This window comes from Anopheles maculipalpis, chromosome 2RL, assembly GCF_943734695.1.
Source record: "Anopheles maculipalpis chromosome 2RL, idAnoMacuDA_375_x, whole genome shotgun sequence".
NCBI lineage: Eukaryota > Metazoa > Arthropoda > Insecta > Diptera > Culicidae > Anopheles > Anopheles maculipalpis.
In genome coordinates, this window is record NC_064871.1 from 77636318 (window position 1) to 77663558 (window position 27241).

At 41.3% G+C, this 27241-nt stretch overlaps 4 protein-coding genes across 9 annotated transcripts in view; 2 read left to right on the top strand and 2 right to left on the bottom strand.

The window, feature by feature from the left end:
- The window catches only part of LOC126568493 (protein TEX261), a 231306-nt gene extending 221832 nt beyond the window's left edge, over window positions 1-9474 (top strand). Inside the window, exon 4 of the mRNA XM_050224982.1 lies at window positions 9462-9474. The gene's annotated coding sequence lies outside the window, so the exon portion shown is untranslated. The remainder of the gene's footprint in view (window positions 1-9461) is intronic.
- LOC126568292 (uncharacterized) overlaps window positions 1-27241 on the bottom strand; it is a 308783-nt gene that overhangs the window by 181396 nt on the left and 100146 nt on the right. The window lies entirely within an intron of this gene.
- The window catches only part of LOC126567823 (solute carrier family 12 member 4), a 486521-nt gene that overhangs the window by 28196 nt on the left and 431084 nt on the right, over window positions 1-27241 (bottom strand). The window lies entirely within an intron of this gene.
- LOC126567961 (5-hydroxytryptamine receptor-like) overlaps window positions 3648-27241 on the top strand; it is a 54375-nt gene continuing 30781 nt past the window's right edge. For 2 of the 3 annotated variants that reach the window (XM_050224343.1, XM_050224344.1), the window contains exon 1: window positions 3648-4515. In XM_050224343.1, coding sequence (XP_050080300.1) covers window positions 3684-4515 — 832 coding nt within the window. In that variant the 5' untranslated portion in view covers window positions 3648-3683. The remainder of the gene's footprint in view (window positions 4516-27241) is intronic. The other variant, XM_050224345.1, reaches the window with a different exon arrangement.

Here is a 27241-nt window from a genome sequence, read left to right on the forward strand (position 1 = left end):
GAGGATCAAATAATGGACTCTAGAAGGCACGTGATTAACGTATAGCTGGTTAAAATTTTTGACGGCTGTCCTTCATGTCTCGATAATGTTTTTGGAAATATTTGTAGCATAAATCAATCATAAAAGTACATAATTGATTACTTTTCAAGTTTAGAATTTTTAATTGGTGTATTTATTGTGCCCCGAAGATTATGTAGCAAAAGAATGTAATTTATTTAAGGTTGACTTTATTGTTAATAAGTGAAATTTAAATATTATTTTTCAAATCTCCTACCGAAAATGCAATGAACAAAATCCTCAAGTTGTTTTCGATTGTGAAAACAAATCTATTCAACACGTCTGAGCAGTAAAATATAATATGTACCACATCAAATCATTATTCCATCAAGATAACACGCCCAGTTTGTGCACTTAGTGATGTGCCTTTATGTAGGCCGTTACCGCAAAAAAAAAAAAACAATCCCAAGTGTGTTGGCCTCTCACTTACGGACCCAACCAATCTCAATACGGTCCGACGAAAAGCAGGTCTCCAGTAAAATGGTCCCACGATTACGGAATCGATCATCGCATCAGTCCTGTTTGGGCTAACCCCGTTGGTAGAGATTCATGGTTGACCCAAACGTAAGGGTGAACCAAGCAGCAAAGTGAAGCGACGACCCCAAAAAGGAAATGTAATCATCGCGCAGCGGATGAAAAGAAGAACAAGACAAAACCAGAAAAATTGACCTTCAATACCACTCAAGATAGTCGGCGGCGGCCGACCGTGTGACCGATTCACGGTGCGCTGCCAGCGGTTGATTTCCTTCCATTAGCATAATCAAATCGAATGAGCTAATGAAGCATCGGAGAGGGTTTTATTCCTCGGGGTAGTTTTGGGGAAATTATTTCGGCACCGAAAAGGGCATGTACAGCAGTTTGGGTTGCCGTTGCCCTCTGACACCCGTACGTTGACACGTGACAAGTTACCGGAACGCGTTTGTTATTTGAGTAAGTAGATTTGACAAGAGCAAATAGATCCCTTGTTGACATTATCTAAATCGAGTTGCTCATTTCCGATTCGAGTGTCCGGTGTAGCTCTGGGTACAACCGATTGGCTTTATGACGATTAGGACAAACCGTGTACAATTATAGTGATTTTATTAAGAAGAATGATGGTTTCAATGTGTTTTATATTTTATTATAAAAACTTGGGAATATTTCGCCTAAAACTGTTCCAATTACATGCACAACCGCGGTGCATCTAATATTGAAATATTTTCATGCATATACGGAGACGAATAAATGACCCATCGTCGATTCCGTTATTTATTAATATGCATATTTGAATCGTACCACGACTTGACATCAAAAAACAATACGCCATCAAGCATGCATCACAACAAATTTCGCAATTTACCACCGAATGTTCAGTTCGACAGCTCGCAACCACCGATTCCATCCGTTCGATCGATTGTTTGATGTCAACAAGCATTTTTTTTTTTTTTGGTGTAAATTCAATTAGAACAATCGGTCCCGTGTGCGAGTATAGTACTCTTTTCCTAAAGCTGCATCGCGGTCAGCACGAAACCGTGCCCCACTCTTTGACCCGGTATTGAATTACCTTGCCCGGGTGGTGTGAATCGCCTTTTTTGTGTTTATCCTCACGCGAGCAAGTGCAACCGTGTTGAGCAATTCCCGGCAAGCTTAACCGTTCGTCAAAACATTCGTCACGGGTGGCTGAGGGTGTGTACATCGACAGTTTTCCAAACCGTTTATGCAGTGGATTGAAATTAATTCCACCCGAAGTAGTCGAATTCTAACAGCTTTTTGAGCAGGGAAGGTGGGTGCAGAACAATGTTTGTCCGTGGGAACCATTTTATTCGTGTGAATGCACACGAACGCATGTAGTGCCGGGTGCATTTGGGTGTGAAATAATAAATTAATTAAAAACCGATCCACATGATGCTGTGAACGAGGGAAGTGAGTTTTCTATATGTTTTTTTTTTGTTTAACATTCAATAATTTTTTGTTTAAATAATTTTTTTTAAATGTAGAGAGAATGAGTTTTCCAAATTAATAGAGCATTACGTGAATCATATGATTTTCATTTTCAAATGCAATTAGATAATTAAAAAAAAAAGACGATACGATACAAGCCGTCATACTGAAAAAAAATAAATAAGTAAACAATTTAAAAATCTATTACTCGAAATGTATTTGAATACATTTATTCGAAACTATTTTTGATTGTAAATGTCCAGATGTTTTTACGAAATTATGTGAAAAATTATTGAAAAGTGTGACTCAATCGCACGACAATTTCTTTCTACTTTTATCATGCCTTTAAGAAGCTTCATCGATGTAAGCTTCATAAATCAATTTTAATATTATTATTCGTTGTTTATAAAACCCATAAGTTTTTCACTTTTTATTAGAGTTTTTTCTATTTATCATTTACATTCTAATATAATACAGTGAATATTACACCTTGTTAACCATTTTATTTCTATTCCTTCTAGTTTATGTTTCCCAAGGTTTCCTTTTAATGTCTTGCAATTATTTTATCGTCTCTTATGACTTATGAATTATGACCCTCACTTTAAATGCATTTTCTACTTTAAAGAAATATTCTACGACATCTTTATGCACTTATTGAGAAGTACAAAACTGCTTATTATTCCTTTTCATGGTGCAGAGTAATTTATATATCAAACACCTTTTTTCGAATCGAAACCGTAGAATGCATACTGCCAGGCGCTCGTATATTAAACTACGCAGCCGTTAACCGTTGACGATAAAATTAAGCAGCTGAATTTATCGCACAGTAATCCTCGTTTCACATAATATTTTTCTTTAATTAACATCTACCGACAGCTAATGATGTTTTTCTTCTCCACAAACAACCCTCTTTCTTCAACAGCTCGTATCATTGCCGAAGCCACAGCTCCACTAGCGGACCCTCGTCTGTCAGTGTGCGAACGAAGGCAACTCCATCAACCAGCTCCAGTGATCGTTTCGTTCCAGCTCATCTCATCTACCTGATGGCGGCCCGCGTACTTAACGTTCGCAACCCCATCGCAAGACGATTATACGCTCCAGTGGGTCAAACGATGCGGGTGCAACAGTAAACGCCAGTATGAAGCCGTGTGACAGCTGGAGCCATGATCGATCGAACGGTGGAGCGTATCACCGTCCCGTAACAGACAATCGGTTTCGCCGAAAGGCACCGAAAATGACATCATAGTGCGTTCGCGTTCGATAGGAAGAAGGTGTTTCCGTGTATGTGGGTGCACCCGTGTGCGTGTAGATGCCGTTGGATGGCGAGATAGGCGAGCGCAGTGTCGACCATGGTGGGGCATGGATTATTGAGATTAAGAAACGTGACTGAACGTGACGAAAGTAGTGTTAAATACGTCGTGCATATAGTGTTTGTTAAAGATGGGTTCTGTTTTGCGATTTGAATAAGAAATTTCTCGCAACCAAGTGTTCGTGTAGGAAAAGTTTCCGGTGAGTCGGGGTACACGCGGGAGGAGCCGCCCTTGTGTGTCCTCAAGCCGCCAGGAAAAAATTTACAAAGTAGTGTACATGTGCTCACGATTGGTGTTACTGTAGGAAATTATTTTTAAATCATTGAATGTAAACTAGTGGCAGCAGTAGCGGCAGCGTGTATGTAGGTCAGTTAGTGGCGAAACGTATGACAAACTATGGCCCTGACGGACGGTAGACGCCCGACAAAAGAATCACACGCCTGGACCGCTTGGCCATGGTCCACCGCACGGGATACGGCCCGGGTGACGCCGAGCCCGACCGGTAGCTCCACCGGTATCGTTTCCAGCAGCACGACCACGACCACCATTACCTCCTATACCGCTTCACCGCCAACGGTTTCTTTCCCTGCGGCCTTCCACTCCTCCAGCACCAGCTCCAGTACTCCGTTTGGTAGCACCAGTCCGCCGAGCGTCCGATCGCGTACTCGACTAACGACCGTGGTCGATCAGCTGTCATCACTTGTGTCATCCACGGTGACCGACGCTGACGATGGGACGGTCGGAGACCTTTCAACACCGGTGTCATACGGGACTGGCAACCCCATCGGCACCAGCTTCCCCGCTACCGATACCGGAAGCGTGCATAATCTCACACAAACCCTCCTCTCCAACTACACCACGGTCACGGCGGACTACGGTGGTGACATCTCCAATGGGTCCGCGTACTCGTCGTCACCGTCGGCCATGTCGGTGGGTGACCGGGGGTCCACCATACCGGGGGGCCTATCATTGTCCCTGCCCGATCTGCTCGAGGAGGACGAGCTGATGGCGTTGTGGAACTGTACCAACTGTTTCTTGCTCAATTACGGTTCGGCCGGCGGTGTCAATAGTACGGGTAAATACTACGCCAATGGGACGGTGGATCCACGGGACGTGCTACTGCCAACGGACGACGATGATGCGCTTGCCAGCGAGACGACAATCTATCTGATACGTGTGATCGCGACCGCCATCGTGCTGGGAATCGTCATCCTTGCGACTGTTATCGGTAAGTAGTTTGTTCAACCGGTACTGATAGCTAAATGCTTTGAATGTGACGATAAGGAAAAATGCTATAAATAGATGGTTATAACATTTGGATAGCTATCTTAACATTCCATTTTTATCATGATCTGTAACATGTTCTTGTTGTACATCAGAGATAGTATTATTTCCTTCCAAAGTTTTATCACTAATGGGGAGTATTTCTGTAACTATTTTTGGAGCTACCATTTCGACTTGAATATCTTTATTTTCTTGGTCAAAACCTAATGTCTGATATGTCTTATTACTCAATGAGGTTAAACTTCAAGCTTTATCTTGGGAATTTGCGCGAGTTTCCACCCTAAACACCTACGCCTGTGCTAGTTTTCCAAGGATTTGCTTTGTTTTCATTTTTCACAAACCATTCTCATACTTTACACTGCAGAAATATCTATATTTAACCCCCGGGAATGATCCTGTAATAAATATTGAACCGTATCGGTGCAGTAGTTCGAGAAATTGAAATTAATTTTGGGACATCTTGCTTGCTAGCTTAGTAGGTAGTCTAATCACTTAAAGAGCGAGTACAGCTCCTTGCGATGAGATTTTGTCAAATGCTATTGTATGGGAGTTAAGGAATACGGCTTGGCCGTCGTTACGAAATAAAAAAAAGTTGTATGAGGGTTGGCACTAAGGACAGGATGGTTTATAGTTCGTGGCCTCATTTTTTATCAGCGCAATGAACCTTAACTTAATGCGTGGTATTTGACTAAGCTTTTATTCCACAAACATACTGGTAGTTGTATGCTTTTTTCGCCAGACCTGTGACCACCTTTACTTGATCTTTTGCGAATGATTTGCGGGAAAATATTTCATATAACATTGATGTGATGCAGATGTTCTATGTCTCACATAAGATCATGCATCAGCATACGTTCGGTAGCGTAGTAAAATAAATAAAGTTATTTAAGACCCTATTTCAAGTCACCGAACATGTCAGTGATATTCATTACTTTGAGCAACACATTCTTCAAAGCTTTTCGATTGCTGTGGAGGTTCTAGTGTCCTGTTTTTATTGTAATCAGATAGTTAACATCCCAAATCGTAGCTATAAAATTTTAAAATCAAATAATACCGGTGGCATAAGTCTACAATATCCGATTTATATACTAAGGTTCACATTCACACAAAAATATTTGCTGTGTTGCTGTTGACAAGTAACATCCTATTTACAGAACCCAAATCTGCCTTACCGAGTGGCTCGAAATCCAATCATAATATTGAATGCGCATCGGTAAACATTGCCGATACCGTGCATAATACTTTCGGTGTGTATTCTTACATTCAGCCGAATGTAAAGTTTCCGAATCTCATTCCGAAAAAAAAAAAGAACAGAAGACATTCGAAATGCTATGTAAACCAAGTCAAGTTTCTCAGTACTTTTGTTCATTTTGATAACACGGTCGACGGAAACAGAGACAAATTTCCAACGCACAGCTCTTACCCCACGATTCGTTCCGGGACCATCCGCGTATGGCAGGAAGTCAAGGGCACAAGCTGATGGACGAATTACATTTCACTGTTCATCGCACTTTTGCCAGCAATGGCGCGATGTCTTCATCGTCTCGTGACAGATGTTGCCGAAGTGGCTGATCATGATGGTACACGGGCGAAGTGGGAAAAACAGAACAGAATAAAACATCTTCAAACTGCTCCTTTCTGTCGGTCGTTCGAACAAGTAGGTTCCGGGGAGTGACGGGGGCCAACCATCTGGAGCACGAAACCGCGCGGCAAGTGGATGATATTATTCGCGTGCCCAATGACAACATTGGATTCCATCTTGTCTTTGCACACTGGAAGAAACAGACAGCCTCTTCTCCAGGGCTTTTCCATGATGACCCGCAGCAAAGTTTTACCAAGCCGCGCGCTGTTGGTTTTGGCAAGCGAAAATATTCTTTCCCATTTCACATTTCGGAAGCCATCTTGATCAGCGTCGATGTTGCTGCCGTTTCGACGGGAATGTCACGCACTGCCGACGTCATCGCGCACTTTCAGTGTTTGAACTGTGTGGCTCTCTGTGTCAAGTGAAGAGGAGAATATGTGTAGGGATTTTGATATTTATTTCACACCGAAAAACGATGACTTGGCGGTGTGTCGATTTTTCCTGCTAGGGCTGCTTTTTCCGTTTATGGGTGTACGCAAAGATGAGGATACTTTGAAGCTTTGGCGACACACAGGAGGGCAAGGAAGAACTGTTTTCATTACAGGTTTGTGAATGGTAAACGGCTAGGGTACTTGAGAGGTGGGACGTGACTCGGCGATTCTATGGCATCATTGGCGGTTTATGGTGAAAGTTAACACACCATTGACAGTAACATATACAAACATTCATACCCAACGTCTTCTATTGGGTATCAGTTTATGAAACGAGTTTCTCCTTACAACGTAAAGTCACCAAAGTCGATTTGCTCGGCACTTACTCAATGTCTCGTAAGCATATCCAAACGATTATGGGACATTTCATTTTTACAAATCACCCCTGACGAACAATTCATTTAAAACATATTAAATATCGCAAAAATAAAATCCTCGTGCTTAAGGTGCAGTGTAAATGCAATTTAAATTTAATTTAAAGCACGCTATGCTGTACAAAGCCTTCGTTGCAGAAACTCACCGTTCCGGCAAAAAAAAGCTCATTTGTAGCCAAAATGATGTTGCTACTTGGAAGAAGAGGAATCTTCGCAAACCATGCATGACGTGCACGGTTTGCGGCAATAAGCTTTCTCGTTATCATCTTTAAAATCAAATCAAAATATTCGCTTCTAGTGTGTCGTGTTTTTTTCTTCTCCTACCTTTCTTCATGTGTTTTCACATCTTGCCATCGTTCGGAAGAGACGCCCACCGAAAGTGTTTTCGGCGGCAAAAGCTCCGGGGGACAAGCGTTCGTTTTTGGGGGTCTCGGTCTTGCGTGCGGAGAAACATATCACCAGGTACTGCTAGCTGTACCATACGAAGATGAGACTGATCGTGGCTCTTATCATGATTGTTATTGCATGACATACGAGCTACACCCGTACACCCAGAAGTAACGTGCTGCATGTCTAATAACCAAAACTCCCACAGGGAGCTGGAGGACGCCCGTGCCGTCTGGTTGGCGTCTTCTTGCTCTGCTTGCCTTACGGCAGGGCACTGTTAGGAATAATTTGCGTAAATTTGCAATTTTTCATACCGAAAACCCATCACCGTCGGCACTGACGGAGATGGGCAGAAGAAGGTAAGCTTGACATTTGCCTTTAGTTTTGACATTCAATATAATGCGGTTTAGTGAACTACACCGGCAAACTACTTAACGTGGCAAACGTGATAGTACGGTACCGCCGGCAGACAAAATGATACTATCACTTGTACAAACAGGTTAGCTGGAAGGCTTTACGTGACGATAAGATTGACGCACCGGAAACATTCCTAGGACGGGAAAGTAAGCTTATTTCGGATGTCCTGCCGTAAGGTTTCTTCATCAGCCTTCCGAGCCACACAGCCACTAAAATTACCTTGATGTTGCAAAACAACATTCAACCCGAAGTTCTTCAGGGAATTGACCGAAATGGGAGGGGAAGCGTCCGTAAACGAGTCGAAACTGTATTGATACGGTTGGTTCGTTACATGGGAAGGGGGATATCTCTGGGGTGCTGTCGGTTTCTGGAGAAGGGAGAATGCCAAAGATGCTCGTTAAGGTGTGTTTCATGTCAATGTGCCATTTGTGATCATGGTTATTGAGAGAAGTTTGTGTTCCGCTCGTCAATGGCAGTGAGATAAAAGCTGTTTTGCGGGCATTCTGAAGCTGAGATCCGTTTTCAACGAGATATGTTGGATGAAGAAAGAAGCTTCATGTTTTTTTTCCGAATCAACAAAAATTTAGGTAATTTGTATTGATCCTGTATTAAATTCAAATTGTTTAATAAAATAAGAGTTGTAGAGAATCAAGCGCAAGCCGTCATACTTGAAATAAATAAAATAAAAAAGTTGTAGAGAATCTGTGTTTTAAGCCCTGGGTTTTTGAACACGTAAAACCACTGTATTATAGTTTAGGTATATTATAAACCAAGGTAGAGAAATGTAAAGTAATAGCTCTGAATATTTTTATTTTTTAAATCATAAAAAATAATTTGTTTTAATAATAACAAATTCTCACATAATAGCAATGTGAGTGCTGGGACCATAAAGGTACGATACAGTCTCAGTTTCGACCGTCGCGACAAGTTTTTGAGAGGGGTTGGGCCGCTGATGTTGCCACCATGAACTACTCGTTAATCTGCAACCCGAGGGTTTCTGCCGCCTGCTCAATCCTTTGGTAGGCCTCTGCTACCTTGGTGAGCCGCAGACCAATGATGGCTATATCATCAGCGTATGCCAGGATCTGGGTTGACTTATAGAAGATGGTACCCGAAGTCTCCACCTCCAAGTCACGGATGGTCCTCTCTAGCACCAAGTTGAATAGGAGACAGGCGAGCCCATCTGCCTGACGCAGGCCTTTGGTGGTAGCAAAGGACCCTGAGAGTTTTCCATCCACCTTCACCTGGCATGTGACGTTGATCATGATCATTCTAACGATCCTGATCAGTTTGGCGGAGATTCCTAAAGAGCTCATGGCCTCGTAAAGTTCTACCCTGGCTATGCTAACATATGCGGCCTTGAAATTTGGGAAGAGATGGTACGTGTTCATCTGCTGTTCAGCCATCTTCTCCAAGATTTGCCGCATGGTGAAGATCTGGTCAGTAGTCGATTTCCCGTTTCGGTATCCTGTTTGATAGTTTCCAACTATCTGTTCAACGAATGGGGCAAGCTTATCCTGAAGGATTAAGGAGAATATTTTGTAGGCGGTATTCAACACCGTAATACACCTGTAGTCGTAGTCCAACAAACCTTCCTTCTTGTATATGGGATAGATGATGCCGATATTCCAACCACAAGGCATCGATTCGCTATCCCATACCTCAGTAACAAGTTGATGTACCTCATTCAAACCTCATCAAAGAAAACAGTTATGATAAATCAACGTCACCAACGGTCTTCAAGGCGGCGTTTGATTGTTTGAATCACAGGCTACTCTGGGCGAAGTTCGAACGATTCGGTGGTCCACTTGCCCTCTGGTCCCATCCTAAAGAGTCCCACATATAGGGCAGGACAGGGACAGGGCAGGTCTGAGATTCCGCTGGTTAGTGTCTGGAGTTCTTTATTGCGTTCACATTTCATCTCGGAATGCACCAGATCTCTCTCTCTCTCTCTTTTCTTACCTTGATAGCTCGTTTAGCCGCTTTCAAGTTAAGCAGCATTATAACTACCAACTCTGTGGCTCTTTAGTTAAGTACCATGTATCGACGACAAACTATCTCTTGGGCAACATATTAATTTTGTTTTTGATCGAGCTGAAAAGGTCTATAATCAATGGCGTCTGAGGTCCGCCATCCGTTGTGCTTGAGGACGAGTTATTGAACTGCAGGGATCGTCCTATTTTGGTCTATGCCGTTTGCCATCGTTTGGTCTCATCCAGTCGTCACCTCTTTGGATAGGTTAGAGAAGGTGCAGCGGAAGATTACTAGAATCGTCATCCGCCGCTTGCTTAGCTACCTTAGTTTCAATTGCTCGGGTTAGTCAGGTTAAAAGAGTGCTACAGTGATGCGCGCATGCTATTTATTGCCCACATCCTTCTGTCCAATATCAATTCCCCTACAATTCTGGCGCCCATTCCCGGTTCCTTCATATTCTACCGCTTGCGCGTGCGCCCTATCTGACTTCAATTATTTTTGTTTGACAAGGTAAGGTTTGGTACTTGTTTGACCAAACGCTGATTTTCCTTCCCGTGATCTGTCTACCTCATCCTAACAATCAATAGCAGATGAATAACGGAAATGATAAACTCTTTATTGTGGTATTATAGCTGAAGACACTCAAAAATTCTGACCTGACCTTAATGAATTAATAAAGTAATGTAAAAAAAAACAGTCTAAAGCTTGTAATTTATTAAAACGCTATTGCGTTAGGCAGATCAAGACAGGATATTAAAGGATTCACATTAATTTTCTAATGTTATGTTCGTTCTTTACTTCATCACTTGCTGAAAAATTGACAGAAATAGCGTAAAACTACTTTGTACATTGTACAATGAAAGCCTTTAATAATGCTACCGTTGTAATTATTTAGCTTAAAAATAGTCTGGTTCACTATTTCATTACATTTGAAATGTTTAGTTTTGTTTTAGCCATATCAGAGAGCATTCCATGATTTTCTAGATATTGAAAAAGAGCAATCTCTACTCTTTGTATAACAGCCTCATCTGTGAAATTCCTGAAACCACGAACAGCTTCAATCGTTATAGAAAGTTCCTTTTCTTATTCCTTCTTAGCTGAAGCTTTATCATCGTAATATTTTAAAATCCTCGTAATCAAAAGATTTTGAGCTTCGATACAGAGCTTCACAAAACCTTCTCTCTTCACGTCCACGTCTGCTTCTACCGAAACACACAAAAGCTCCGTCAAGCTTTATTAGCAACCACTTTAAATGTCTGTGTTTGTGTGCAAACTCACGTTACTGCTCCGTCTAATAAAACATGGGTAAAATCATTACACGCTTCCTTCTTTTTCAATTCTCAATGCGAAGCTCTCCCGGCACCCGAGAACCCGGGAGCCCGAAAACCTCAATTATGCTGCGAAAATTAAATTACTTTCCACTTCGCAGCACTTTGTGCCTGAAGTTGCGTGTACGGTTGATTGGTTCCGTTGTTTGGAAGTGGCCAAAATCATACACCCTTGCGCGCGCACTCACACACACACACCCATACGTTAACACACGGAGTAATGGTTAAATTTTGAAAGCACCACCACCATAACCACGCCACCATCAGACACTGATTTATTCCGAATGCGAGCTTGGGTGGTTTTCAAGAAACTTGCCATATCCTCCCGCATTAAGCGGGTGCGGATATCGTAGCGAAACATTGCTGCTTGCTGTAAGCTAGTCGGTCCCCCGGAAAGGAAGTTAAAGCACAAGTTTCCGGTGATACAACGACCTGGGTAGGCTCATACAATAAGCTTGGCTGAAGGTACACATCACAGCTTCCGTCTTCAGGTTGGTGGCCCACAAGTTAACTAAAACGTTTCCGATCCGGAGATCCTGGATAGAGCAAAAGGTTGAACAACGTATACATATATATCTGCCCGCACCAATCTTTGCCCTTATGATGGAGAGGAAGAACCGCACCTAGGTTGTAAGTTAACGCTGAAACTGACACAATTAGCTTAGCTGCGGGCATAAAACCGAAGCGTGTTCGCCACCATCACCACGAAGTTCGTAGCTCGGCACCATCTAATCTAGGACGCGCGTAGTAATAGGAGCGCGCGAAGAAGTAACGGGCGAAGCTCTCGAAATTGACGATTTATGATGTCTTTGGGAAGATTTAATACAACCGGCACTAACGGTTCGGTGCCATTTCACGTGTTCCAAAGACATCCAAGCCCATCGTGCTAGTGAGAGTTTCGTTGTCCCACGGTTCAAGAGCACCCAATTTGGGGTTTCTTCATCGATTCAAACACTCAGCAAACAGTGGAAAAATAACGCGTTTCAAGTCCACAATGCCTCGCGAATGGGTGAACCACCTAGCCACGGGAATATGTCAGAAGTTATTGATAAATGGCCTAATGGGGCTTCATTTTCGCGCGCCTCGATGCTCATACTTTAGGGCTGGAAGTTTAGGGCGTTTCAGTGTTCCGGGGTGGCAGCATTAGGAAATGAAGCGGATCGCTTTTTCTATAACAATATACAGCGGCCAGAAAACAAAATATTCAGCAACGGAAGAGCAACACTTTTTGTGTCGGGCGAGCGAAGAGGCGTGTAGGGAAACGTATTTATGGCATTGTGTGCGCTGGAAAGTTGCAACAAGTTTTCTATTGTGTTCATAATTTAATGCAGTGCCATGAATGGGAAGGATGAGCTAGTAATGTTTAAAAATGTTTGAAAAAAAGGTCAGAATGCATACATAGGCTTAAGAGTCGCTAGGAAAGAGAAATTGATGTTGAAATTCTTCGTAACATTCGTTGAACGATTTATTTTAAATTGATGGTATTCTGAAAGATTAAGGACGCTAAAGGAAACTAAATCAGTAAAATGTGCTAATTTTAAAATCAATTTAAACGAGTTGTGCGTTTTACTAAATAATTCGCATATTAACTGATATTAGATTGAGTTAGGTGTAGTGCATCGATTTTATTTTATTTGCTAAACAGTAAGCATAAATGTACTACGAAAACATAGAGAAGTTTGTAGTTTTGAATGATGAATATTGCTTATTCTGTCAGCGTAAGGGGTAACGAAAAAAATGTATGCAACAGTGTTGTAAATACAACATTATAATTATACAAATCTTTGGTCATATTTCTTTTCTTTTCTTTTCATATCTTTTTTCATATTTTTTAAATATTTTTTTTTCAAATTTTAATTTTAATTTACATGAATTTTCATTCTGTTTTTTCATTGTTTCTTAAGATTTGTATTTACACATTCTTTTCTTTTACTTATAGACATTTTGAGTTTTTTTTAATGCATTTGCCTTAAAGCTTCCGTTTGCATAAACATGTCCATGTGTTTAGTTTCGATGTATAAAAAATAATATAAATTACCACAAACTTTCCGACTTACCTAATTAAAAAAATATATAAAAATACCACCTAATCCATAACTCGATTAAGCAATCCCTTCTTGCATAAAAAACGGCAGTAATAATCGCGTGCCATTGGAGTTATGTATATAAAAATTATTTATTGCTGCTTGTCACACTGAAAGAAAATCGAAATCACAAACGGCTCAACTATGGCGCTGCTACAAGTCTAGCCAGTAATATGTTTTGTTTTTTCCACAAGAGATTTTCCTTAACATTTGATTGTTTGACGGTAAAGCCGGAACGTTATTCATAGCGCGTGAAAATAAAATTACATCTTTGCAAATGGCTTCAGCCACAGCCCTCAAGAAATTGCAACAACGACTTCCGTTTAAGGTAAAAAATACCATTTATTACAGTGTGACGAGGCTGCGGCCAATTCGTTAGTTTCGTAGCTGAGTTTTGCTCACACACAACGCAACAAACGTAGCAAATCGGGAAAAATTCATTTAACATTGAATGAATGTGAACCGGCACAAATTAAATACCATTGCATTAACTTTAATTCGTTCGTGGAAAAAGAAATCCCGTAACGAGTAACTGCTGCTGCTCCGGTAGCGGCACAGTTCAAAGGGAAAGTCTGAAAGAATTCGTCCGGAAAGCACTGCCAGGAGGGAAATTTTGTAGCAGAACAGTACGCGTTTCAATCGGACACTCGATCCCTGAAGCTCGTCCGGATTCTTTTTCCCCTCCCGACGGTACGGGCAGCAAATCGTTAACGAGCGTTTGCTAGAAAATGTTGGAAGTGTACTTTTTTTTTTGCAGCTTTCTTCATTACATCCAGCTGTTTCCGGTTGAATTCCAGCTCATGGACCGTAAATCAATTAAGCGGAAGTGCAACGGTCATTGTGAGAATCAATGTGAATAATTTGATTTCAACGCTTACAGTCAGAATTTCGGACCTACACACACACACACAAGCGAATGTACGAAAGTGCATTCCGGGAGTTATAGTAGATTTTCGGTGGTGTTTTTATCTGGAATTTCTATTCCAGCAGCCATTCTAGAGTGAAACGTATTAAACAGGGTTTATGTCGGAATTTTGCAGAAATCCCTAAAATGCAGTATAATGATGAAATGTTCCATACAAAAGCTCTACTTAATTGCATTAAGCTTTTGTTGCACAGTTTTGTGACCGGGCGATAATAATTACTTCTGCTATGAAAGGATATAATGTTCACTATTGAGTGGATTAGTTGAAATATTTTTCAAAGCACGTTTGAATTTCTCTTACAATTTTTGAAGCTACTAATGACACGGGTGTGATATAAAGGAAAACTGATACTAAAACAGCTATACATAGTATACTTTAAGGCGTTTCATTTAACAATTTTTAAAAAGCGTCTACGATTAGATTTAAGATTTATAATATGTGGATAAAAAAGTAAACGTTTGACCGCATTAAACAACACCTTTGACATGTGGTTGGATGCTGCTAAATTGTACTCAGTATGCGACAACAGAGTGAAATTTCATTTACAATTTTTGTATATATTGCCTTACAACGTATTTGCCTCACAACAATACAATGTACTTTAAGCTTTTTCTTCTTCTTGGCTTAACGATCTACTAGGTCACGGAAATATCTGGTCATGGAAATGGCTTACTAGACCACCTAGTAAGCCGAAACCACCTAGTTTGGTAGTCAGTCCTCACTACGGGAGGATGGTCCAAATGGGATTTAAACCTCGGTCCTGCCTGCCGTGGAGTGAAACCTACGCATGTAACGCAACAGAGAATCTTTATTTCCTACTACAGTACGGTTTGTGGGAACGTACAGGGAACGAGAAAATACATTAAAAGAAATCGAGGAGAGCAACGATGGTCCATCAACACAGAGGAGAAGGAGGGAGACAATAGATCGGTGTGATTCAAAGGACTGCAAGCCGGACCACCGACATATGTCAACGTAAAAAGGAAGTGAAGAGATTCTGGCTCAAAGGATCTTGCGGACAGTGAACTTTGTGAACGATCTCTGCACTCTCTCGATACGGTCTATGAGGATCCTTGCAATACGACGATCAATAGACGCACCGCAACCTGATCAGTGAGCAGAATAATGTCTTAAGGCAAAAAAGATCCTTGTAGTCGCAAGCGACACTCTTCAAAACTCTTCAAAACTTCTTCATACGTTGGATGAGACCAGCATTCAGCCGAAATTTTGGATTGTTTTAAAAATGTTTGATTTTTGGAACACTGAAAGTGCGAAGCGTGCGAACCATCATGTCTATGTTATTGGGAACGATATCGAAAGCCACTGACAGACCTATAACTCCACCTATAACTTCCCTTTGATGTAACTCCAACAATCATCGCCGATTTGCAATTGAATTTCTTCAACCAACGGCTTGTATTGCTCAGAGAAACTTCATTATAGGTCAAAGTGGTAGAACGGCGCACAGTATTGACTTTTGACAGTTAAACGAAATGATATTTGATGCTGTTGTTGGCCAATTTTGAATATGGCTGAGTCAATATTCTTCGCCCTATTCCTAATGCGATCATACTGCGGTTGATAATGTCTAATCCTAATTAAGGCATCGACAAAAGCTCAGAAGCTCTTCAAAGTACAGCGAATTTCGCTTCACCATCAATCCTAATGATCTCCAGTTTTGAATGTTTTGAAGAACAATGTTTTCCAAGCTTTAATGTACCTAGAATTCCTCATAAAATCATCTTCAATTCAACCAAAAGGATTGACACATTTGCTAAGGGCGAAAACCAACCAAACTCTAAACTAATACGCACCATTTTTTATGATCTTTGTGTGGTTCATACGAAATTCACACGATATTTCTCATTCCATTAGTTCTTCTCTCCAACAGTCACTGTTACGCTGTTGGCAAATCTATGGAAAATTGTTTGAAAGATTATTTCACTCTCTGTCGCCCTGAACACTGAAGCGTTTACCGAGCCAAGGCAACCCGAAGGACGACGCATTTTTGCGTCGGTGGTACATCGGTACACCGGGTCAACAAGCCGCTTGATTGGCTTTATTGGGTCCTGTAGGCAAGCGAACCCGCGCACCAGCCGGTACAAAAGCGAAAGGAAGTCGTGCGTGTCACAACAAAGCATCCACACCTCCGGGCCATGGCTAGCTGTCAGTAGAGTTACTCTAGGAATTACCACAGTTGACAGGTGGAAAATTGAGTATGGTGCGGTGTTGCTAACGGAAGCGGAAAAAAATGAACCTCAGTCCACCACCAAACCGATGCTGGTGAAGTTAAAGCACGATGGTTGATGGTGGTGTTGGTGGTTGGCTTTAAAGGGAATTTTTAAACACTTGTGTTAAAGATTTTTCTTGCTCGCACATCCCACACAGTTGTTTGTTATTATGTTTTCCGCGTTGAAAGGATACACTCAAGCCTAATGGTGTTGCGATGCAATTGTGGTTGTTGCTACAGTAAGAATATACACAACCGTTCGCACTATACAGGATGCCCGGTTTTGCAATAGTGAACCGTCACCGGGTCGATTGAGCTACCTTCCATTACCGCAATAACGCTGTGCGAGTATGTGCACCGGAGCGTCGTGTTTATAGAGATTGATTACCAGACCCGAACGGGAAATGCAATCATGTTGGAGTAAAACAAAAGTGTAAAAATAAAACAACAGATCCTGTGCTCCGTTTGGAGACAGAGTGTTGGAGGGGATTTGATGGATAATAAATAAATAAAATACCCTGATAGATGCAGGAACCCGAGAACGTTGGGTGTAAAGCGGACGAGCCCGTTGGGACCCAGTGCGAGAGACTGGCCGTGGTGATGGACAGGATTGATTACAAGGTTATGGACACAGTCAAGGCTCTGTAACGCCGGGGATGCGAACCTGTCGTTTGAGCCTGTCTGTTGCACGTTCGGAAAAGATAAATATAATTCAAGGTACAGGTAACAGGTGTCACATTCGAGCAGCAACACTCCCGGTGAGCATGTGCGTTGCAGTACCATGACCATCGTTAGTCCTTTCTTTGTGCTGCCGCACGAAAGGGTTTCGGCCGGTTTAGGCTTGTGATGCTCCCATTACCCATTCGTCTTCATCATCATTAACCAAGGTCCAGGAACAAAAGCGTGGACCGCATGGATCCGCTACTTTACACCGACGGGACGGGTTGAAATGTGACGAAAATTACGCATCGCATCGAATCCGCCCCGGACCCAACAGGCTGTCCAACGATAACGGACTTCATCAAACTAACTGTCACCTGAAGGATAATAAATTACACGGTTTGGTCGATCCTGCTTGTCGATTTGGTGTGCTGCGCTCGATAAATCGTCTTTTTGGGTTCGGGATTTTTGTTTCGTTTTTGCATTATCTAAATCAGCTGTTTGCTCCAAACCTCTAAAGCGGGGCGAAATTTTGGGCGAGCGATGATTCGTGTTTCCGTGCAGATAACGTTTTCCGTACCCAATGATAGGCAATTAGTGCGAAAAAAGGGATTAATAGAGTTTCGGTTCGGGCGATAGAGATACTCGGTCGGAGAAGCGCTCCTTTTTTGGGGAGGTAGTTGAATGTGTAAACACTGATGATTGATTCTACCGTTGGAGGGATTGTGCCTGATCTTGTGACCTGTTGTCGTGATGGATGAGTGCATGGTAGAGATAATTGAGATGGCTTTGGTAGAGTTTGGTAGATATTTGCACACTTTATTCTACTTTCAGTGCGATGCAAGATTGATGAAGGTTTTTATTGCCGTAGTGAACTTAATGTTTTTAAATCTGTTGAATACTGCGGGAAAAGATCATTTGGTTTCATGTAAATTTCATACTTTCACGCGTTTTACAGGTATTTTGAATTTCATTTCTTTTTTGTAAAACGTGGTCTTGATTCCTAATGCAAGATTTTTGTATAAAAGAGTCCATGATGGCTTTCTAGTGCCTTTCTGTCAACACCGCTTGTGTTGAATAATTTTTTGATCTTAATGATAAGGCAATTTTTCCTTATTCTTTGCCTTATCCCGGGCATACTCGGTTAATTACAATTACTTATTTATTATTTATTAATTTATTACTATAACGTGATAAATGTTTCGAAGTCATTTGAAATTTTTTAAAGTTGATCTAACAAATAGCTTTTAAATAAATTTTAAATCTCTCTCACTCACACTCTCACTCATGTTGGTTGGCTCTTCTAAAGAGCACGTCGTCGTGACATGGCCCAGTCTACAATAGATTTCCAGGAAACTCGATCCCTGGCTGCAGCCTTCCATTCATGTAGGCACCTGATCTCCGATAGGTCTCCCTTCACCTGATCCAGCCAATGAACTCGCTGTGCTCCACGACGCCTCGTGCCGAGCTTCGGGTCGCTGACGAATACCTTCTTGGCGGGGCATGAGTCCGACATCCTCATAACATGCCCCAGTCATCGTATCCTGCCGGTCTTTGCTACCGTCAGGATGTCCGGTTCTCCGTATAGCATTGCAATCTCGTGGTTCATCCTTCTTCTCCACACTCCATGCTCGAACACACCGCCAAAGATGGTCTGAAGGATGCGACGCTCAAACACGCCAAGGGCGTTCAGAACTCCTCTACCACCTCGAGGTTGTCGCCGTCTATAAACACGCTGCTTCCCACTCGGGCTCTATCGCGATCGGAGCCTCCGGCAAGCAGGTATTTCGGCTTCGTCGCATTGATCATCAACCCAATTCTTGCTGCTTCACGTTTCAGTCGGGTGTACGCCTCACACACCGCCGCAGTTGTCAGTCCGATGATGTCATTGTCATCGGCGAAGCCAAGAAATTGAGGAGACCGTTAAAGAATCGTGCCACGAATATTGTTGTCTAGCCTCGCGCTTCGTATGACACCTTCCAAGTACAGTACAGTTGAACAGTAGACAGGAGAGTCCGTCCCTTTGCCTCAGACCCATGTGAGATTCGAACTTTTCCGACAGCATGTTCGATACTCTCGCTTTGCATTGCACCACATTCATGGTGGCCTTTAGCAGCCGGATTAGCTTTCCAGGAAAGTGGTGCCGCTGCATTATGTTCCATAGCTCATTTCGATACGATATGGTATCGTAGGCCGCCTTGAAATCGATAAACAGGTAGTGCGTAGGGATCTGGCGCTCTCGGCACTTCTGGAGGATCTGCCGAAGAGCGAAGATTTCTGAAACCTCGCTTGATAGCATCCGACGAAATCTGTAGCAAGAGGGGCAAGTCTGCAGAACAAGATCTGGGACAGGGCTTAAAGGCAGCATTAAGGACTGAAATGGCACGACAGTTTGAGCATGCCAGTCTGTCGCCCTTTTTGTAGACTGGGTAAATGACGCCCAGTTTCCACTCCTCCGGTAATTCTTCCTGTTCCCAGATTCTCGTGATCAGCTTGTGCATTTCGACGGTAAGCCTCTCCAGTCCCATCTTGAGGGGCTCGGCCGTCAGTTCATTACTACCAGCAGCAAATTTTAAATCTATGATTTTAAATGAACAACACTCACTCCTCAACTGTTCTGCTAAACTCACATTGAGGCTTATAACAATTATAACTTTTCTTAATATTTTTATATTCATTTTACGGTTTGCTTTGCAGTCCTCTATTATAAAGTGATGTAATGTAGTGATGTTTTCAAAGTGAATATTGAACCGGAGCAAAGCATTAACTGATTCTTTTTAGCAACTTTAGCCTAACAAAAAATTGTTCATTGCAATTGTATTTCTTCGATTTGATTTGTTCGGTTTTTATTAATACTTTTGCTAGAAATAAAATCCAATTTTTATTAATATTATGTAATGCAGATTGTCTAAGAGCAGGCGCCACTAATGAAAAGTGCAACGTTTGAGTTCTTGTGCATAACGATGGACAAAAAGGAATGAGACAAATATTCAGCCCACCAAAGACTTTAGGAAATTTTGCACTAAAACTAGATTTATTTATACGTAACATTCCGATACAAATTTCGTCCACCGTAAGCCATACATTCCAACAGGTATTGGTTGAGTTAAATCGTTTATCTAGCCGGGTGGCTAAAAAAAAAAGATTTTTATTTATCATTAAACTTAATTCTAAGCTTAACTCTAACTGCAACTGTCTCCTCTCTAGTTCTTGTTTGTGTTCTGTGTGCTGAGTTCTATTTTCCATATTCCAATTGTAACTGCTCCAACTGCCCTACTTATAGCTTCTGATGGGCCGGTTGGTCACGCTGCAGTTACACGTGCGCCGGTGTCAAGTTGCTGCATCCTCAGATGCGCGATGCCGTTCCCACGGTGGCTTGTCTGCGCGTGGCCGGTGTCATCTTCTGTTGTGACTTATTGGCGTGGCTGCTCGTGGCCGGTGTCATCTTTTGGATTCTTGCTGGCGTGGTTAAGTTGCGTTCTAACTGTTGATTTATTCATCAGTCAGAACCAGAAACTGTTGACCACCCACACGGAACACTGCATATGGCAGCTTCACGAAGGATTCCCCTGGCGTAAAACATGATCCACCATAAAACACTATTCATAGCCCGTTTCATCCAAAGGTTCGCTTGAAAAATGGTGAACGAGTGGTACAAACATTACGCTTCCCGGTTACTAGGTGCGTCTCCATTAGCCACTTTTATGGATCGGTTTTCATCCTCAGCTGACCCGGTACGCGTCACCGCTAGTACCGATTTTGTGTCCTTGCCGCGATGAAGTCTCGCACTCCACACACAGGCACGCAACGAATCAAGACAGACAAACGGACGTAATAGACCGAGCCCTGAAATCGTCATCAATATGATTGGAGGTCGCCATAAAAAGGACAGTAATTTGATTTTCTATAGTTTCGATTTTACTTTCCGTCAGTTCGTGCGGTGTTGATGTTGAGGTCAAGGCGTGAGAAGGATGGAGCAGTACGCAGTTATGTGGTATGTGTTGTTTTTCCACTGCTTCAGGGTCGGAAAAAAAGCAGTACCAAACAATCGATTTCATGTTTTGTGGTTTTCATATGATTTGTTTTCCTGATGACTGACGGCGATGTCAATGTGAATGAAATGTGATGGACGTTTGGTGCTATAGTAATGGAATGGTTTTTTTTTCTTCTGGTAAGTTTTTTGTCATAAAATCAATCGCAATAAATTGATCAAAATACAGTGTTTGATTTTTTTTTTTTGGAGTGTTTGTACAAACTGGTTTGATTTCTTTTCCCGCAATCAATTTCATATTATACAATAGAGAAAAAACAAATCGCTCATAGAACTGATACTGCCATTAGGAAGAGAGGAGTGTGGCATCATATCATTGATAGTTTTTTTCGACTTTTTTGTAGTAAAGATGAAATAAATGTTTTTGTTATAATTGGTTGTTTTGTAAAGAAAATTGCACATTGCATTTTTTATTGAAATGTTTCAGTTATTCCTTTTTATTTATTGTTTACTTTTTCTCTGAAATGTGTTTACGGACTTGTGTATTTTTTCTGATTTTAACCCTTATTGTTATGCGTCTTTCTACAAGTTTGTGGTTTTTTGTACAATTTGATTAATTTTATCTTAAAATATTTCTTGTTTTATTTTGCTAGTAATTCTTAAAGATTTATATTTTAGTTTCATTTAGCAAGTTAATGCTAGGGATGGATTTTGACTAAATTTTTTTAATTTATTTCTATTATTATAATACGTTTCTACGATATTTTTCTCTAGTCGTATGATTTTGTTATTATTGTTTTATCAAACTTATGTGTTTTAAAGAATTTTTTTTGAGTAAAATTATTTTTTCGTTAATTTTTTTAATTAATAAGTATGACTTATCGTCCCCGTAAAAATCGTCGTAAAAATTGCAATGTTCGACGGAAATCGTACAAAAGAGTCTCACTCATCGTTGCTCAAATAGTTGAAAGTCTTAAAAGTAGAGATATTTGAGGTAAAAGTTAGCAGAAGTCTTATTGATACGATTCATAAGATTAAGGTTAAAAATGATTGCTTGCTGTGGATATATTTTCAAAATAATGTCTGTGTAAGGAAAAAATTTGAAGATCATTGTATAGCGACAGTATTTTTAAGCACCAACAAAACAAAATCGCCGGAAAACATATTTTTGGACCATGTTTTACCCAAACACACAAAATTGAATAAGTGCGCTTGAAGTGGAAGATTCCTTCGTTCGTCATCTTGCCTTTTCTTGAGGCTTCAAGGTTTCTTCACTCTTCCACGATTCTTTCTTTCCCACAATGTCACTGGGATCAAGCTTTTTTTTTTTTTGTTCCTATAACTTTCCATTTTCAAACGCTTCTCAATTTACCCCAAAAAGGTTTCCCAGCCGCGAGTGCTATCCTATATTTACAACGACCCATCTTTTCCAATTATAACTTGTTGAACTTTTGTCTTTTCGGCAGCAGCAACAACAAATACGTGCCATTCGGAAGTGGTTTCGAGCGTTTGTCGCACCACAAAAAAGAGTTAAACTCAATGAAAAACGGTTCGTGGTGACCGGAAAACCTCTGTCTGATTGTGTGTGTGTGTGTGTTTGTTTTTTTTTTTGTGGTATTTCTTCTCGGATCTCTTAATGGACATTTTTCAACCGACATTTTGTTTCGTGTTTCGGGGAAACTTCCGGTTTTGGGATTTTTTCTCACCCTTCCCCTCGACTGTAGCTTTCATGATGGTGACTTTGGGCACCGGCGAACTTTTTATGGTGAACTTTTTGTATACTCTTTTTTGTTGCACCCTGTCGCAATGACTAAGCCAACAAAACGGTGACGTGATAATCATTTTTCCACTGTGAAACTGTTGACGTCACGTGGCGTCTTTACCTGGCCATTAGGGATGGGATGAGTGCCACACACACACAGACACAATGTTTCCCACCCAACAATGGGAACCCCTTTTTTCAGGGGAGGTCCGACGGTTCGCTTTTGTTGATTGTGATCTAATTATTAATACCGGGCGGGGTGCGTGATTTAGGGTTCTTTGTTTCGTGGAAAATTGACGGTGCCAGTTATTTTCGGTACCGGAAACACAGGGGACGACATCCTTTCACGCTTAGGTCACAAAAATTAGGTTGCTCAAGTATTAAGAATGCTTCACTTATTGATGTTGGAAAACCGGGGGTCTTGTCTTTTTTTTTTTTTTGTCTCAAGCTCGCTCCTTTCTAAGTTTTCTCACGTCCTCGAGCATCATATTCTTTCCGGTTCCATAAATAGTATGGCCCAAAATAAATTAAACAGTAATTGATGCCGTCCCATGCTATCGTTCGACCCGAACCGGACCACTGACGCATGTACCGGTTTCTTACGATCCGGTGCCTTACGCATCCTTGGCGACACATGTCTGCCGAATGGAAACTTGTCATTGATCATCGGCGTAGATTAAACGCCTCCGGGGCGTGCCGTACTTGTTGCCGGGGTTCGTGATGCAGTGATCACCTCTGCCAGAAGGGCGGATCCCAACAAGTTTGATTTCAATGTATTAATTAATTTTCCATCCAACCCATTGCGACTGGCGTTACGGGTAAGCGAGGCTCGTGCTGGGACAATTTATTATGCCGTCCCTGCTCCGGGGAAGTTTGATTGAAATAAAAGCCTCGCAGCAAGGAGTGAATGAAAATGAGGCTGACTAAGCTGCACGAGGGATAGGAAAGTTTGTGTTCCTTTTTTCTTCGACCTGTCGCCATCATTTATAAGGAACGGAGTATGTTGTTGCTAAGCATGCAAGATAGAGGCCTGGTAGCTGTTAGATTTTTGATAAAAAGCTTGTAGTACAGCCCTCGAACGCTTGGGATTAGGCAATGCATAGTCTTTGTCTCCAAGATGTTAGGAAATCTGGCTTATCCTTATTATAATCCTATCCATCCCTGGACAGTTACAACGAAGGTCTATTTAGGTAATGAAGTACTCCTCCTTAGGAGTATAAGGCTTTATTAAAGTTTGAAGTTTGCTCCCATCAATCTTCAACCTGTTAATCGTTATTGTTCATCTTATTTTTCATATGTTACTGGAACAGGAGTTGTCAAACTCTGCAGATTCAACACCGTGCTGATTTAACGTTGTCCTTTTAACATAACGCATTCCTCAAGACACTAAGTCATTGTGAGATCCTCGAAAGAATGATTGGATAAAATTAATTAATGCTCGTAATGCTAATTAAAATCTTAAATAATTTCAGTTTTAACTACATCAAGACCAATCTAGCATGATTTCGTTGAAATCTTTAACTAAACGAATTATCTAGGAAAATATTTAAACTTCATTTAAAAAAACACTCTTCCCTTGTACCAATCGTGAAGTAGAATTTCAGCCAGGAATGCTCCAAAGTTATCCCAGAACCTCCACCTTGCACCGGCAGCTGGGACTCGAAAACTGCAAAAGCTATTAACAGACAAATAAACTAATTATCCCGAACAGTTTCCAGCATCACCTCGCCCGCATGCGAACACCCTCCAGAGCTATTTCGGCAGTGTCGTTAAAAAGTATGTACCCCAAAAGTGTACCCAGTGTAGCGCACAGGGCAAAAAAACGACTTTTTGGTCAAGTTTTCTGTTTCGGTGTGTTACACTAGCACCGTGACGATAAATGGTCACTGGCAAAGAAAGTGGTGGACGGTGGAAGAGAAGGCTGCAGTCGGTGAAATCGCTTTTTAGAAAGTTTGGCATTTTCTTGCCCCATCGATCCCGTTCTCCCCGAAGCCATCCGCTCAACCTGCTCTTTGGTGCTTCGGGCGTTCCGTGCTGCAGGATGTGCTGTCGTCTGTAAGCGATTCATATTGGAAAAGTTTGAATGCGTTAGAAATTTTGCTACCGCTCCACTGTGTTAGTTAGCACCATTCGCTTTGTTTTCGGTGTTTTTGGAACGCTTTCGGAAGCTTCGATCGGTATCGATCGGAAGCAGGTGAAGGTTTGTTGTCTTTTAGGAAAGGATAAAATGATGTGTTTTTTGGTGTAACGATCTACGTACTATGAAAGGAGTATGTTTAGGAACTGTTTCATTTTCTTCTTGCAATAATGACTTCCGTAGTTACTTCCGGCCATGTTGAATTGAGGAAATAGCGATATCGGTCTTCTCATAGTAGAACCGAGATTCAAATCCCATCTGGACCGTTCCACCGTAGTGAAGAATGATTATTCAACTACGGAGTCATTTCCATTCGATGACCAATGTGATTTGGTAGATAAAACCCAGACGTTCTAATGGAACAAAAGAAAGTCATTAACCTTTACCTGAGTCCGGACATAAAATAGATTTTTACAGGAAATTGAATGATATACAACTTAAAAATTTGTATACATGAATAACGCGTTACATTTAGGGATGACGTACTGGTTTTACAAAGAACATTTAAGGATACTTTCATCAATCACAGCATTTTTGTTTCCAACAATCTGTGTAACGTAGTTTGCAAACAAATGTAGAATTGGAATCCTCTTTCTTATGCTAATGTAGCTCAAAATAGGTGAAAGGAGAGAAAGGAAGTTGAGGTTATGGCTTGTACTTTGTCTTCCTGCATCAGTATGCTCCAAGCATTATAACAGGTTGGCTGATAAGTCCCCGGTCTGACACATAGATGGCGCTGCTAGTATTAAATGCATATTATTTTTATATAGCATCAACCTTCAAATGATTCGTGTCAAAATTTGACGTCTGTATGTCAATTAGTTTGTGAGACAGAGCGTCTTTTGTCAAGCAACTTGTGGTTGCTTGACGAACGAAAAAAGAACGAAGAAGAAAGAAAGTGTTGTTCCACCAAGACAACGCACCGTGCCACAAATCATTGAGAACGATGGCAAAAAATCATGAATTGGGCTTCGAATTGCTTCCCCACCCACCGTATTCTCCAGATCTGGCCCCCAGCAACTTTTTCTTGTTCTCAGACCTCAAAAGGATGCTCGCAGGGAAAAAATTTGGCTGCAATGAAGAGGTGGTCGCCGAAACTGAGGCCTATTTTGAGGTAAAACCGAAGGAGTAATACCAAAATGGTATCAAAAAATTGGAAGGTCGTTATAATCGTTGTATCGCTCTTGAAGGGAACTATGTTGAATAATAAAATCGAATTTTGACAAAAAAATGTGTTTTTCTTTGTTAGACCGGGGACTTATCAGCCAACCTGTTATATCTTTCAGCACAAGGCAAACCTGTCCTCCAGAGCGTCTATACAGAATGAACACAATCCATCCGGTGGAGTAGCAGTCCGTGTGGAACTTGTTATAGCCAACCTTCATTGTTGGTGTGATGATAGTCTGTTGCGTTAAAAACGTTTTTCGGACTCTTCTCCAGTCAGTGGAAGGTATTATCCATAGCCACTTTGGTATCCGGAATTTTTGGCCACTTTGGTCGTGATTTTTGGCACCGGAAGATATGCTAGCTGTTGTATCACTGTCCAAAGGCAAGGATACTCGGAGGATTCCCAGTACAAGCAATATGTTGCACCCCAGACTTTTAGACATCATTGTTCAGTAACGTACCGATTCGCCAACAAAGTAATTGCGGTTATAGTGGGAATCGGGAGATTATGCCCATCTCGACCGCATGGGAGAGCTAATTGGGGTAACGAGATTCGAAATTATGCAGATTTATCCCATAGGAAAAACCGCACATTTTTCCATGGGTGACATAGACCTAGAGGGTATGTGAACGAGGTGAAGAAGAGGAATACCACAAGTGCTGTAGCTAAATAATGAAGCCCGGTTTTTCTTACGCAGTAAAAGAAGGTCCTTAATATTATTATAAGTGGTTGGAATTTTATTTTACCCCTTCCTCGTCAACTAGCGAGAGGGTCTGTTAATGTTTAGCATACTTTTAAGGCTGATCAATCCATAATTTTCTTATAATAACTCCATTTTTTAGCAATCACCAATAATGGCCGATTTGTTTGGATATAACTTTATTAAAACCAGTAGGGTTTGTTCCAAATTTAAATAAAATTTAATAAATCCAACAGCAATCAATTTATTTGATGATTTGACGTTAAACGCTGTATTTCCCTGTTCAAAACTATTTTTCAAAATGTTTCCTTATTACGGACTGTCTCCTTTTGATCGTTATAAATAACCTTATCGTCAACCTATCGCCTAACGTGTGCGTATTTGACGCAGACTTTATCCATCCGGTGGTCCTTCTTCACTCACTCAGCGAGTGACTCAATTGGATGGGCTTTCTTGCTG